This window comes from Marmota marmota, unplaced genomic scaffold (genome assembly GCF_001458135.2).
Source record: "Marmota marmota marmota unplaced genomic scaffold, marMar, whole genome shotgun sequence".
NCBI classification, from domain to species: Eukaryota; Metazoa; Chordata; class Mammalia; order Rodentia; family Sciuridae; genus Marmota; species Marmota marmota.
Window position 1 is genome coordinate 16,113,459 of NW_026000174.1, and position 16,318 is coordinate 16,129,776.

At 38.0% G+C, this 16,318-nt stretch overlaps 1 protein-coding gene and 1 pseudogene across 9 annotated transcripts in view; one reads left to right on the forward strand and one right to left on the reverse strand.

Annotated features, from left to right (window-relative positions):
- The window catches only part of Nup98 (nucleoporin 98 and 96 precursor), a 114,644-nt gene extending 98,332 nt beyond the window's left edge, over positions 1-16,312 (reverse strand). For 8 of the 9 annotated variants that reach the window (XM_048788158.1, XM_015477516.2, XM_048788157.1 and 5 more), the window contains exons 1-2: positions 16,146-16,312; positions 787-890 (exon numbers count right to left, since the gene is read on the reverse strand). In XM_048788158.1, coding sequence (XP_048644115.1) covers positions 787-862 — 76 coding nt within the window. In that variant the 5' untranslated portion in view covers positions 863-890; positions 16,146-16,312. Of the gene's footprint in view, positions 1-786; positions 893-16,145 lie in introns of those variants that run through there. The other variant, XM_048788156.1, reaches the window with a different exon arrangement.
- LOC107135571 lies at positions 4,826-5,682 on the forward strand (annotated as a pseudogene).
- Positions 16,313-16,318: the final 6 nt, after the last annotated feature.

The following is a 16,318-nucleotide window of genomic DNA, read 5'->3' on the forward strand; positions in this document are numbered from 1 at the left end:
AAAAAAAAAAAAAAAAAAAAAAAAAAAAAAGTATGACTTTTACACTGGACATGGTGGCACTTGCCTATAGTCCCAGCTACTCAGAAGACTGAGAAAGAGAACTTCTTCCATCTAGAAGTTTGAGGCCAGCCTAGACAACAACACACAGAAGCCCCTTCTCAAACAAATTGTGACTTTTCAATAAAATGTGTAGATGCTGATAGGTTAAATGCTGATTAATAAACCTCAGAGATAAGTACACATGAATTCATGATACCATTCTAACTGCCTCTGTGCAAATTATAATTTTAAACAAAAAATTTAAGTGAGTAAGTGTTCATATATGCAACCTGTCACATAAAGTACTGGGTAGGAAAGGTAGTGAACCTCCAGAGACTTGGTGGCATCTAGGAACTTCACCATTTTAACATTTCTGAGTGTGACATCTTATTTATAGACCAAATTTCAAGGCACTGTGTAATTATTTTTTATACTTTTAATAAAGATATTTTTTCTAGCCTGAAAATTAGTAATAAATCCTAACTTTCTGCTTAAACAACCTTTCAAACATTTCAAGTGTTTTGTATTGATGATCAGAAAAAATCATGAAAACTCAGAAGTGATTTCTATTTTGTTAGAAAACTTTAACAAGATCTTATCCTGATTATTTTTCAAAGAGACTTTGAAAAAAGACCAAGATACAAATTTTAAAAATCCTATCTTAAGCTATTAGAGTGAATTCGCTCTAAACTTAAACCAGTCTAATTAAGATGATTTGCCTTTTTTCATTTTGTTTTTTAAACTTACTCTGCCCAAATGTTGAAGTTGTGCCAAAGCCACCTGTGCTACCCCCAAAGGGGGTTCCAAATGACTTATTAAACATCTCCAAAATGAGTCTTTGCTTCAGAAAGCTGAAAAGAAAAAAAGAAGCACTCTTTTAAAAACCATACAAAGCAATGTAACTGTTTAAGAAAATCTATCATTCTACCTATTTAGCTGGATCCATTCAAATTATAGTGTATACTCATTCAATATCCTAAAACTGCATGATAAAATAAACCTTATGGTAACGTGCAATCAGGTATCCTCTCTCAGGATGAGAGTTCTGTTTCTCTTCTTGAATAAATCCTAATTTTATCAGAAATAAAATAAACATTATGAAATTATCCTTAAACCACACTATTTCTGAGCTAAATAAACTTCAGAAGTCATGAATGGTCATTCCTTTAAAACAATGTTTTTCAACTTCTTTTCCTCTTTGGTGCTGGGGATTGAATCCCACATGCTAGGCAGGGGCTCTATCATTGAGCTACACCCCTAGACCCCAATTTTTTTTTAACCTTCCTTTTAATAACAATTTGAAGTCTACTAGGTCAGATTTTGATAAGATCCACCTAGGAGGTTATAAAAAAAAATCACAATCATGGGCTGGGGTTGTGTCTCAGTGGCAGAGGGCTTGCCTAGCATGTGTGAGGCACTGGGTTTGATTCTCAGCACAGCATACAAATAAGTAAAAAAATAAATAAATAAAAAGGTCCATCAACAACTAAAAAAAAAATTTTTTAAAATCACAATCATATTCTGCTATCCCAACCATCTCAAAAACCAAATTTTTGTCAAGCTTTATTTTCCAGTTTGCATTATTAAAACTATTTTTTCTTTCTATTTTTGGGGGATGTCAAATATTATAATAGTAAATGTCTCCAAGGTTCTGTGGCTGTGGCTCAGTGGTAAAGCGCTCACCTCACAGGTGTGAGGGCCTGGGTTCAATCCTCAGCATCACATAAATAAAATAAAGGTATTATGTCCATCTATAACTAAAAAAATATTTTAAAAAAATGTCTGTCAAAGTATGAATGTTCCTCCTTCTGCCTCCAAATCCCAGAAATTCTGGTGCCCCAACATTTTCTGTGAGATTACTATTTAAGATTACTCTGTATAGTTTTTTATTTTACTTATGAAAACATTACAAAAAATTCCTTGATGAAAATCCCTCATTTGCCTAAATACACGTGAGGCACTGGTTTGGCAACCACACAACAAGCAAATAAAAAATAAAGATAAATTTTAAAAAAAGAAAGAAAAAGAAAACCACCCTTCACTTAATATAAATGATTTCCTTCCAATATCCAAGCTATGCACTGTTCACTTAATGAACTGAACCAAAATGTTCCAATAACTACAAAGAAGTGTCCACCCCCACCCCTCTGATTTTGGGGGAAAAAGAGGATTAATAGAATAGTTTATTCAAAAGCAAGAGCCTGAAGAGTGTGATGGTACCTATGCTCCTATAATTTTGAGGATCACAAAAGTTCAAGGAAAGCTTGGGCAACTTAGTGAGACTATGTCTCAAAACTTTAAAAAAGTAAATAATAAAAAGGGATGGGAATACGGCTCAGTGGTACAACACTTGCCTAGCATGTGTGAGGCCCTAGGTTTGATGTTCAGCACTGCAAAACAAACACACACACACACCCTTTTTTTTTTTTTTTTTTGAATCAGGGACTGAACCCAGGGACACTCAACAACTGAGCCACATCTCCCCTATTTTGTATTTTATTTAGAGACAGGATCTCACTGACTTGCTTAGCACCTCACTGTTGCAGAGGCTGGCTCTGAACTCAGGATCCTCCTTCCTCAGCCTCCTGAGCTGCTGGGATCACAGGCATGCGCCACCACACCCAGCCATACACACACTTTTAAAAGTAGCCAATCATACTATTTGGATTTTGCAACAGGTATTAAGCTTTTATTCTATTATACACAAAGACACAATGAATATTAGAATTTTTTTAAATCATGCCTCATTCATAATAATTATATTTTGTGATTCTGAGGTGCTTCCCACAATGTTCTTGTGTCCCATTTTGTGCAACACTGAAAAATATGAGGTTGTCGCTTAAATATGTGATGCTTTACAGAAATTGACATTATGTTCTTAAAGCTAGAGGTTATGTTTCATGCCCATCATTTATCATGTAATGAAATCTACATTATTAAGTTTCATGCCTTCCCAATTATCAGTTGTCACAAAATGACAAATTGAGCTTTTACTAAACCATGACTCATTTCAGGGGAAACATCTTGGAAGTGCTTAGCAGAACTCTAGACCTCTATGGGATCTGGGATCTGTATATATTGCATTTAACAGTTGGTACTGGGACTGAACCCTGATGGGTTTTTCCACTGAACTACATTCCCAGCTCTTCCAATTTTTTATTTTCAGATAAAGGTCTCACTAAGTTGCTTAGAGCCTTGCACTGGCAATCCTACTACCTTAGCCTCCCAAACTGCTAGGATTACAGGAATGCACAATAAACTTATTTTGATGCAATCTCTCTCATGCTATGCTCTTAGGTCATAGTCCCTACTAGATCTACTTTCCTGTAACTGTTGACTAAGATTTGGAATCATCATCAGTAAGACAAAATTTTTTAGTTGCAATCCAGTTATGTTAAATTTACTATTAGCACCCATGAACAGCAATCTGTTCATGTAAATCGGACATCATCTATACGTAGCAGACATGACAAAATTCAGAAGCTGAGTAATACAGTTTTTCTGTGAAAATCATCCTTACAGAAATTTAGTGTTCATCTGGATTTTGCCTACACTAAGTTCTACAGACACTAGGTTCCAGCTCCAAACAATGAAGCTGGGTTTTTTTGGGGGGTGGGGTGGGGTACTGGAGGAGATTGAATCCAGAGATGCTTCACCATATGCCACACACCCAGGCCTTTTTATTTTGAGACAGGGTCTCACTAACTCGCTGAGACCTGTGATCCTCCTACCTCAGCCTCTGAGTAGCTGAGATTACAGATATAAGCCACTGTGGCTGGGTGAACTTTTGATTTTCAATAATCTTATCCTAACACAGTAACCTACCATCACACATATACTTCACAGAGATTTTAAGTAATAATAAAATGTCCTGGGAAACAACTCACCATTTACAAGCTCATTTATATATAATCTCAACAATCCTGAAAGGTTGTTATACATCACCACTAGTACCACCAGTGTTTTACAAAGAAGCAAACAGGATCATGTATTTAGCAAATTTCCCACAGGTGGAAGAAGTGGTAAGTGGTGGAATCCCAGTTTAACCTACCTTCTAACTTCCAACAAACACTAGATCCTTGAAAGATTATATACACAACAAGTGAAGTATACTAAGGAAGTTCATCCAATCAGAAAAACAAGAGACAGGGCTGCGGTTGTGGCTCAGAGGTAAAGTGCTCGCCTAGCATGCATGAGGCACTGGATTTGATCCTCAGCACCACATAAAAATAAAGACAATAAAGTCCATCAACAACCAAAAAATTTTTTTAAATAGATAAAATAAAAATACTGGGGCTGGGGTTGTGGCTCAATGGTAGAGCGCTCGCCTCACATGTGAGAGACCCTGGGGGGCTGGCAATGTGGCTCAAGTGGTAGCGCGCTCGCCTGGCATGCTTGCAGCCTGGGTTCAATCCTCAGCACCACATACAAACAAAGATGTTGTGTCCGCCAAAAACTAAAAAATAAATATTAAAAAAATTCTAAAAAAAAAAAAAAGAGAGAGACCCTGGGTTCGATCCTCAGCACCACATAAAAATAAACAAACAAAAAAGATATTTTGTCCATATATAACTAAAAAAAATATTTTAAAAAAATAAATAAAAATAAAAATACTGCATCCACCTATAACTAAAAAATAAATATAAGGGCTGGGGATGTGGCTCAAGCGGTAGCGCGCTCGCCTGGCATGCGTGCGGCTCATGCGTGCGGCCCGGGTTCGATCCTCAGCACCACATACAAAGATGTTGTGTCCGCCAAAAAATAAATAAATATTAAATAAATAAATAAATAAATAAATATAAAAAGAAAAACAAGAGACAACGAAGGGAGAAAATCCAATTTATATTTATGGAAAAAGATTCTTGAGTGCTGCCAATGCCCTGGCGATCAACATCAAATTTGAATTATTTAAAGGGGATACAAAACTATTTCTGCAATGCAGACAATTAAGTGTGTTGTGGGCAATCGTGCTTTTGGTAAAATATGCCTCCTGATATCATACAGGACAAACAAATTTCTATCTGAATATGCACCAACTGGTTTTGCAACTATGCAGTCACCATTATGATTGGAGGGCAATCATATATTCTTGGACTTTTTTTTTTTTATTATTGTAGTTGGACACAATACCTTTATTTTGTTTATTTATTTTTATGTGGTGCTGAGGATCAAACCCAGGGCCTCGCATGTGCTAGGCGAGTGCTCTACCGCTGAGCCACAACCCAAGCCCTTGGACTTTTTGATACTGCAGGGCAAGAGGATGACAGATTATGACCACTGAATTATCCACAGATGTATTTCTAGTCTGTTTTTCAGTGGTCTCTCCATCTTCATTTGAAAATGTGAAAGAAAAGTGGGTGCCTCAGATAACTCCCCACTGTCCACAAAGAGTTCATTCTTGATTGTTGGGATCCAAATTGATCTCAGAGATGACCCATCTACTATTGAGAAGTTTGCCAAGAACAAAAAGAAGCCTATCACTCCAGAGACTGCTGAAAAGCTGGCCCATGACATGAAGACTGTCAAGTATGTGGAGTGTTCTGCACTCACACAGAAAGGCCTAAAGAATGTGTTTGATGACGCAATACTTGCTGCCCCAAGCCTCCAGAACCAAAGAAGAGGTACAGGTGTGTGCCGCTATGAACATCTCTCCAGAATCCTTTCTTCATAGCTACTGTTGGCATAATACTAAAAGCAATGTTTAAATCAAACTAAAGATTAAAAATTAATATTCATTTCTGCAATAAAAAAAGAAAACAATTCTTAAACTAAGACTGCCTTCTTAGTTTTGGCAAGAATGAATATGGCTGAGTATCATTTGTCATACTGGGAAAAGGAAGGCGTTGAATCCAGGGGTGCTTTTACTATCTTAACAACCCACTCAGCTACATGCCCAGTCCTCCAGTCTTAACCACCCACTCGGCTACATGCCCAGTCCTTTTTTTTTTTTTTTGGAAACAAGGTATCCCTAAATTGCTGAGGCTGGCCTTGAACTTGTGACCCTCCTAAGCCTCCTGAGTTGATGGATTACAGGTATGCGCCACCACACCTGGCTCCAAAAATATTTTCTTAAAAATCATCACTATGGGGGCTGAGGATGTGGCTCAAGCATGCGGGCGGCCCGGGTTCGATCCTCAGCACCACAACAAACAAAGATGTTGTGTCCGCCGAGAACTAAAAAAAAACTAAAAAACTAAAAAAAAAAAAAAAAAAAATTAAAAATTAAAAAAAAAAAATCATCACTATAGGGGCTGGGGTTGTGACTCAGTGGTAGAGCGCTTGCCTAGCATGTGTGAGGCACTGGGTTCAATTCTCAGCACCGAATATAAATAAAGGTCCATTGACAACTAAAAAAATATTTTTTTAAAAAATCATCACTATGGGAAATGAAGTTGTAGATCAGTGGTAGAGCGCTTGCCTCGCATGTGTAAAGTACTGGGTTCAATTCTCAGCACCACATAAAAATAAATAAAGATGTTAAAAAAAAAAAAGAGCAACAATGCATTGCTACGCCTAATTGCGTTAATAATGCCTGAGCCAAAATAAAACTCATTAAAAAAAAAAATCACTATGTCCAGGTGCAGTAGTGTGCACATCTGTAATCCCAGCTACCTGGGAGACCAGGGAGGGATTCCAAGTTTGAGGCCAGTCTGGGCAACCTAACAAGATTTCAAAATAAAACTTAAAAAGGGCTGTGGATATAGGTCTATAGAGTACTTGCCAAGCATGCACGAAAGGCTGGGCTCAATCCCCAGTATCGCACAATAGAAAATCAAGATTTTGGAGATGGCCTCATGATTTTTATTGTTAACTGCCAGAAATTTAAAAATGGCTTAAGACATTTAACTTTTTAGTCTTGAAATCATTTTCTTTGCTATGCTGTATAAATGTCATTCATTCAATGAAAACTGCCCCCCTCCACTCTTGCCCCTGCTAAACAACATTCTAAGTCACTCTTTAAAACCTAGCTCAAGTATCATCTCTTCTATTAAGCCTTCCCTAACTTCCTGTAGCAATTAGTCATTCCTTTGGGCTGCATTAGCTCATTATGAGTTCTCAACACACATCTATCTTGACCTTTACTCCCACAATGGATGGACATGTGAAATACCCAACCACATTGAATCTTTTAGGATTGAGGATTTGTTGAACCAGTTGCTACAAAATGCTACCAGAAGACAGTCCTCACCTGTCAGTCCTCTTCACCACTGTCTTCCCTGAAGTTAGCCTCACCCAAGATCCTTTGACCCAATTCAGGATTACTCTAAAGGGTGATTCTAGCTTCTTACTTTCAACAGAATTAAGATAACATCACAACTCAGTCTCTCCCTTAGTCCATTCCAGTTTCTGTCAGTCCTCCCCTCCCACAAGTGACTATTCCTATTGCTTTTCCTAATAAAACTTCTATAGGATTATATCCAATTCAAAGTCAGCTTCCCAAGGAACTCAACTTTACCCCATTTATAATCAACTAGCCAGGATAGAGGCAAAATCATTTGTTTACTCTTCCAGAACCCAACATTCACTTTCACAACAATCACCCTATTAATGTTTTTTGTAGGTTTTCGATTTTTGTTTTTGGTCCTGGAGATTGAACCTGAGGGTAGTTTATCACTGAACTACATCCTCAGCCCTTTTTACTTTTTAGTCTTTATTTTGAGATATTATCTCTAAATTGTTTAAGCTGGCCTCAAACTTGCAATTCTTCTGCCTCACTCTCCCAAGTAGCTGGGATTACAGGATTGTGCCACCACTCCCAGACGATCACAGTATTTAAAAAAAAAAAAACAACCAGAAACACACACACACACACACACACACACACACACACACTAGAGCTGGGCACAGTGACCCATGCTTGTAATTCCAGTAATGTCAATTATAGTTATTGAGAATCTGTCTCAAAATAAAGGGCTGAAGATGTAGGTCAATGGTAGAGCACTCTGTACTGCAAAAAAAATAAAATGCCAGATCAATTTTCACAATGAAAGGAGAGTTTAGAAGAGAAGATTCCTAATGGAATTTAAATCTAACTCAAAAAGGAAAACATTAGGGTTGGGGATGTGGCACACACCCAGCCCTTTTTATTTTGAGACAGGATCTCACTAAGTTGCTTAGGGTCTCACTAAATCACTGAGGCTGGCCTCAAACTTGTGATCCTACTACCTCAGCCTCTGAGGTAGAGTGTTTGCCCAGCATGCTCAAGGCCCCGAGTTCAATTCCCAGTATGGTTAAAAAAAAAAGCAATTATGTGGTATCTTATATGTCCATACATATGATTAAATGTTTATATATACTGTAAACTAATATGATTTTTAAGTCAGGAGGGTTTGGAGGAGAAGCTCAGTGGTAGAACCTGAACTTAGCATGTACAATGACATCCTGGCAATTACACATTGGTGCTTAGTATATAACTGTTCATTTGGTGAGAACATCCACTATCCAGAGTGCCACCACACTTGTGATTTTTTATATAACCAGAAAAAGTACCCACATATTAAAAACTCAGAGTGTCCTGAACATGGTGGTGCACACCTATAAATCCAGATACTTCAGAGGCTGAGGCAGGAGGATTGCAAATTCGAGTCTGGACTCAACAATTAGAAAAACTTTCTCAAATAAAAAATAAAAAGGGGGATTGGAGTTGTGGCTCAGTGGTAGAGTCCTTTCCTAGCATGTGTGAAGCACTGGCTTCGATCCTCAGCACCACATAAAAATAAATAAATAAAAATAAAGGTACTATGTCCATCTACAACTTAAAAAATAATAAATAAAAAGGACTGGGGATGTGGCGTAGTGGTAGAGTATGCGAGTTCAATTTCCCATACCATAAAAATAACAAAAATGTGTAAGTACAAAGACCCACAAAAGAAAGTCAAAATAAGGCCAGAATATGAGTGGGAAATGTAAGCAAAATTTTGGGGGATTTAGAATATGAACTGGGCTTTCAGGGCCTAGGAAAAAAAGAAAGCATGCGGAAAGTACACAGGGAAAAATGAGTATCTGTGTACCTATTCTATATGGACCTTTAATCTCAACATGGTATGCATATAATAAATGTATTTGCCAGTTTATTATGTAGTGATGTCATTAACCTTAAGTTAACTGACCATAGAGCATTATACTAAGTATGTAACCAGGCTGTGGTATCAGAATAGGGCATGCTATCAGCTGGTAGAACAGTTGCTTGGTATGTATAAGGTTCTGGGTTCAACCCTCAGCACTGCAAAAAAAAAGGAAAAAAGAAAAATATGGCATAAGCCGGTCATAGAAGCACGGGCCTACATTTCCAGCTACTTAGGAGGCTGAGGCAGGAGGATTACTTGAGTCCAGAATTCAGGAGACCAGTCTGGGCAAAAGAGTGAGATACCAAGACACCATACCATTTCAAAACAAAAACAAAAAACATAACAAGGACATGTGGACAAAGTTACTTTCCAAGAGTTAAGTAAATGTTGTTTAATTAAAAAGGTTTAATAAGATACATTTGGCAGATTGGCAGACCCTTTAAGTAAAATAGAAAAGACAATTTGCTTTTTTTTTTTTTTTTTAAAGAATTCTTTAATATGTATTTTTTAGTTTTCTCCGGACACAACATCTTTGTATGTGGTGCTGAGGATCGAACCCGGGCCGCACGCATGCCAGGAGAGCGCGCTACTGCTTGAGCCACATCCCCAGCCCGACAATATGCTTACTTATGGATACACAGATGCATAATAAAAGTAGAGAAATGTAGCTTAATGGTACAATACCAGCTTAGTATGTACAAGACCCTGGGTTTGATCTTCAGCAATGCAAAAGGAAAAACAAACAAATAAAAAAATATAAAACATAAAAGTTAAGTGGTTGCCTCTGGAGACAGAAAGGAGAACAAGATATGGGCAGAGAATTCAAAGGACCCAAACTTTTCTATAATGTTTTATTTCCTCTATTAACAACAAAAGATCTAGAAGATAGCGGTGTTTGCATAAACAATTTAAAAATGTAGTAAAGTCCACTACAAAAAAGAAACAGAAAGGGCTGGGGATGTAGCTCAGGTAGAATGCTCTTGGGTGTAATGCAATTACTAGTACTGGGGGAAAAAAAGAAAAAAAAAAAAACAGTGCTATGCAGAAAAAGACAGTTAATTTTACATCTTAATTTTACAATGCTCTCTATAGTCCAACAATCTTCTAATTAATATTCAGACTCTCTGATATAAGAAAAAAGTAATTTTTTTTTAGAGAGAGTGGGGGGGTGGAAGAGAATTTTTTAATATTTATTTTTTAGTTTTTTGGCAGACACAACATCTTTGTTTGTATGTGGTGCTGAGGATCGAACCTGGACCGCACGCATGCCAGGCGAGCGCGCTACAGCTTGAGCCACATCCCCAGCCCCAAAAGTAATGTTTAAAATAATCAAAACTCTCTAATACAAGAAAGAAGTAGTGTTAATGTATGGGTTGCCGGGCGTGGTGGTGCATACCTATAATCCCAGCAGCTTGGGAGGCTGAGGCAGGAGAAACAGGAGTTCCAAGCCAGCCTCGGGAACTGCGAGGTGCTAAGCAACTCAGTGAGACCCTGTCTCTAAATAAAATACAAAACAGGGCTGGGGATGTGGCTCAGTAGTCACCCCTTAGTTCAATCCCCAGAACCAAAAAAATAAAAAAATACACACACACACATACACACACATCAGTAGTCCAGTCAGTAGACAGAAATATATTCACCTACTGTCTCAAATGAAGCTCTGTAAACTGATGTCCTATTTATTTTTTATACCTTTATGTTATTTATTTATTTTTATGTGGTGCTGAAGATCAAACCTAGTGCCTTGCACATGCTAGGTGAGCACTCTACCACTGAGCCACAACCCCAGCCCTGATATCCTGGTTTCTATATCTAACTTTTGTGAGCTTTGTGAACTCTGTGTACAATGACAAAATTTTGTTTTCTACTCAGAAAAGTGGTAAAACTAAGCAACTTCAAGCATTTTTGAATAATTAAGCAGGCTTCCCAAGACATTTCCAGATTGTTCTTCTCTAACGCCATAAAGTTATACAAATGGAAAGTAATTTTTCCTTTCCACTTTACTGAGTTTCTTTGTATCAAAGCCAGCAAAGAGGAAAAACAAAAAAATAGGTTAGATGAATAGTCTAGCAGAATACTTTCCACTGTAAAAAGCACTTTTCCATACATTCTCTCATCTTCATGAAAGTGATAGGAAAGGCAAGCAATTATTATCTATAGTCAAATTGAATGGAAAAATTAATTTAAAAAATTTAATTTTTGCCTTGGCTGAGAGGAGGGTTGGACAGAATTCCAGGAAGATGAGATTAGATGAGTCTTAATCACCAAGTATTACATCTCAGCAAAATTATTGGTTACCTTTGTTTTACAGTATCCTTTCTATGACGTACCCCCTTATCAAGCCATTCCCTTTGTTAGAACACTTATTCCTCTAAAAATTATGTCTCCCCTTTTCTTTCTAAAAATTGTTTAAACCTCACTTGCTTCATAAAACTGTTACAGATTAGACCCTTCAAACTGTTCTCATTATAAAAACACTACTCTTCCCCCCTCCCCCTTTCCAGCCTTAATTACATAAACTAATCTTTCAGCTGTTTTTAGTTATGCAATATATTTGTTGTTATACCTGCCACTTGAAAGTATGAGCAAAGCTATTGTGCTAAAAAAGAAAAAAAAAGTTCACTTTGCTCACTGGGGTGTTAATTAATTTAAAACAATCTATGTTATCTAATTCAGCTGCTTCCTCACAATACTGGGTAGCATTTTCTTCATCCCCTTAATACAACACTCATCATTTTACAAACAGTGATTAGAATACATTAATTTTGGAGTGAGACAAATCTGTGTTCAAAATTCTCTGCCACTTACTACTATTACTGTGACTTTCACTATAACTCTAAAATTAGTTCAAAACAAAACAAAAAAAAAAAACCTCTGCCACTTGCTACCGTGTAATTATACTAAGTCATAATATTTAATCTCTTAGACCTCAATTTCTCTGTCTAAACTATGGAATATATGGCCTACACTAAAAAACCATTAGGGGAAAGTTGCCTCAGATTAGAGCACCTCAAAAATAGGTCTTCTTGGGGCTGGGATTGTGGCTCGCCGGTAGAGCACTCGCCTAGCACATGCGAGGCTCTGGGTTTGATCCTCAGCACCCCATAAAAATAAAATAAAGATATTGTGTCCAACTACAACTAAAAAATAAACATAGAAAAAAATAGGTCTTTTCCCCCCAAAAAAAGATATGCTACAGTTCGTTAATTAGAAAAGTGTAATAATGTCCCATCACTCTAAACACCTTGCCTAATCTTGGTTTAGCTAGAACTCCATATCTAATCACTTCTAATTTCCTAGGATATATCATTCACTGTCCACTTAGCACAACCTTATAAAACACCATTGCAAACCACAAAAACAAATACCCACCCCTCCAGAAACAAAATGCCATGGTCATTCTGATCATTTATTCTCTTTCATTCATCTCATATTTCTATCTTTAATCATCCACCTATTTTACTTATAAATTCATTCACCTATTCCTTAAGAAGCTCACTCTGGGCCTGGCACAGTGGGGCACACCTGTAATCCCAGAAGCTCAGGAGACATAGGCAGGAGAATCACAAGTTCAAAGCCAGCCTCAGCAATTTAGCTAGGTGCTAAGCAACTCAATGAGACCTTTGTCTCTAATAAAATACAAAATAGGGCTGGGGATGTGGCTCAGTGGTTGAGTGCCCCTGAGTTCAATTCTGGGTACCCCCCCCCCAAAGAAGCAGCAGCTTACTCTGGCAAGAAAGTTATGCATGCAGATTCTAGTAATCTCTGTGTCAAAGGAAGTTGGACTAAAGAGAGACTTCTTTCAAGGGCTCCTGAAGTCAAAACTATTTTCATAATAAAAGTAAGACACTACAACCAGAAGAATGAGAAATTATACTCCATTTATGTATGATGTGTCAAAATGCATTCTACTGTCATGTATAATGAATTCGATTAAAAAAAAAAAAAAAAGCATAAATCAGATGTAGTGGGATGCCTGTAATCCTAGTGAAGCAGGGGGCTGAGGCAAAGGGATCCAAGTTCCAGGCCATCCTCAGCAACTTAGCAAAACTCTTTCATAAAAAATAAAATGACTGAGAATGCAACACAGTGGTAAAACGCCCCTGGATTCAATGCCCAGTACCCTATCACACACTCAAAAAAAAAAAAAAGGCTTTGACAATAAAAAATTAGTTGTATTAATTCTCAACATTTCAGCACACCTCTTTTAAAATATTCTATAACAAAAAAGTATTCAAAAGCACTTGTGGTGCATACTAAAACAAGGGTTGATTAAATAAACACTTGTATGATTACTATTGAGAGTTAAATTTGCTTTTTTTTCATGGAAAAACATTTCTTATTTCTTACATGAATGTAAGCCATGGTATTAAGATCTGATGTAAAAATTAGAATATTGAAAACTTTTGTTCTACACTGAGCTCATCAGCTTCCTAATTCTTAAAAAGACAAACCTGATGAGATTTATAGAAGGAGTAACAACTGTATAATTAAATGTGTCAGCATGTACATCTGTAAAATTCAGTGAACAATTTCCAAATGACCAATGCATGAGGTTATAAAATCATTCATGAGTAATGATACGAAGTTTGAGATAGAACATAGAGAACACATAAGTTCAAAGATGTTAAATCTCTATATTTCATAGTCCCCTAGCTTTTCAACAAGTTGCCTATTTTGTCTCTTGATTAAAAATTACATTATTAGTACTATTATATCTTACTTCCTGGATTAACTGCCACTATATAAGCAATATTAAAATAACATAATACAACTGATTTTTTTTTTCCATGCTTTGAATTGGATTCCTAACAATACTTGCTCTGAGTTATCTATGAGCTAGTACACTGGAACAAAGTACTATGTAACATATAAACAGAAAGGGTCTCCTTATCTGGGCCCCATATTTAAGGAACACACAAATATCCAGCCTCTTTATTGGTTATTTTTAGGTTTAACTTCTCCACACTTGTTTATTCATATTCAAAACAACCACACTTACTGAGGGCTATTATATGCCAAATAACCCAAATACAAAGACAAAAATATTTTACTATAGACTAATAAAAAGACAAAGAGCCAAAATACAAAATGATGTGCTATAAATAGAAGTATCAAATAAGCTTTATGGAAGCTTACAGGGGAGAGAATGCCAGAAAAGGCTTCCCAGAAGAGGGTAATCCTGGAACTGAAAATGTTACAGAAAACATTCCCCACTCACAGTTTAATATTTAAACTTCAGTTCTGTTCTGCTCTTATGAACTACTAGTTTTTAGTTTTTGCTTTGTCATATAAACAACTGCAAAGTGATAACCTGATGTAAACAGACCAAAGTGGCAACAAATTTCATCAAATTTTAATTGAATCAAAAATGAATTTACCAAAGTTCCCAGTACCTCCATACTGCTCAACTTCTGTTTTGTTTATTTTTGTAGTTGTAGATGAACAGCATGCCTTTTTATTTTATGTGTCTTATTTTATTTTATTTTATGTGCCTTACACGTACTAGGCAAGCACTCTGCCACTGAGGTATATCCCCAACCCAAACCTCTTTTGCTTCTCACTTTTTGGAAACTGACTCTGTGTTAACCCAGGATAGCCTCAAAATCTGGGGTTCAATCAATCATCCTGCCTCCCCTCCCCCCATCCTGGAGTATCTGTTGGCATGCAATGCCACACCCAGCCTGGTTTTGCTTTTTTTTTCTTTCTATTTTTAATATTCTAACTTCTTCCACTACTAAACACTGTCACATTTATTAGAGTTTCTTTGTAAACTTCTGTCACTGGGAATGATCACTGCTCCTTTCTTTCTTCCCATTAGAAATTAAGTCCAGGAGTTTAATTCCCTGGATTTATCCTACTACAATATTTCACTTTGAATTCTGCACCCCATAGGAGCTATGAGTTCTACAGTACAACTACAAAGTGACTGCTGCCTGGTTGTCTAAGTCTTGTAAATATTCCCTGCTGTCTATTCCAGTACTGTTGTTAAATCACTAATTGGACTCTCTCCTCTGGTTCCCCAACAGCTGACATAAGTCAAAAATTCAAATTAGCACGGTAAACTAGCCAACGACCTTTATAAATTCATTTTCAATATATAGCATCACTGACGTTCTTTAACCTTTTTCTTTTTTTAAATTCAGTTCTCCAAAGTCTAGGTTAGGCAGAAACTAATGAAGTTTCTACCTTATCATGAACAGAAACATTATCTACTAATTTGAAAACTACGTCTAGTAGCTACCGAACGCCTTTGGACTCCCTCACGCCACCAAACAGAATACCCAAAAATGGAAGGCTGGAACATACAGGAAGGGTATACTAGTAGAATATTTTCTAATTTCTCTTTTTTTTTTTACTCTGGACCTCGCTTTCTTCATCTATAAAACTTGCATGTAATGTGGATTAGGAGGACTTTAGTAATTTTTAAGATCCTTATGGCTATAAGGATCCAGAAATCCAATCTTTCTCCTCAATCCGGCTTTACACAAAACATGTAGAACCACAGAAAAGAACCTTTTACTCCACTGGACCGACTCTAATTCTCAGATGATGGCTTGAAAAGCTAAAGAACTTCCGACTCACCCGCCTTAACCCTTGGGCTGCCCCCGTGTCTCCTACCGAGAAAGCAAGACAAATAAAGTCCACGCAGTAGGATCATCAAAGAAGTGCAAGGAAGGCCATATAGTGGTTTCGAAGCTCTGCCCCCCGCAAAGGCCGGCAAATTGCGGGCTTCTAATCGCCGCTCAGTGAATGAATGAGTACGACCAGATAGGTGGACGCTCCTTCAGCTTGGGATGCCACTGGAGACCCTGGGCCTAGACCCCAACGGGGTGCATTTCAACCCTGTGCTGAGAAACCCAGACACCCGGCCGCAGGGTCGTGGGCCCGGCCCCGCCCCCTCCCTCCAGCCAGAAGGTGCGCGCCCCGGCGCGAGACTTCGGAGCTGAGGGCCTGGGACGCCCCGCGCACTCGCCTTCCCTGAGAGGAGGAGGAGCCTGCGGGTCCCCGGCCGCCGTCGCTCCAGCTCCCACTTACCGCGGTGCGTAGGGGGAGGGAGAACGTCAGGAGTGAGGGCCCAGGCCCGTCCGCCACTCGCCGCTCACAGAGCAGCGCGCGGCCGCCAGGAAACCGTCGCCGCCGCCGCCGCCACCGCCGCCACCGCCGCCACCACCGCCGCGTACCGACCGCCCGCTTCGGGCGCACCGCGC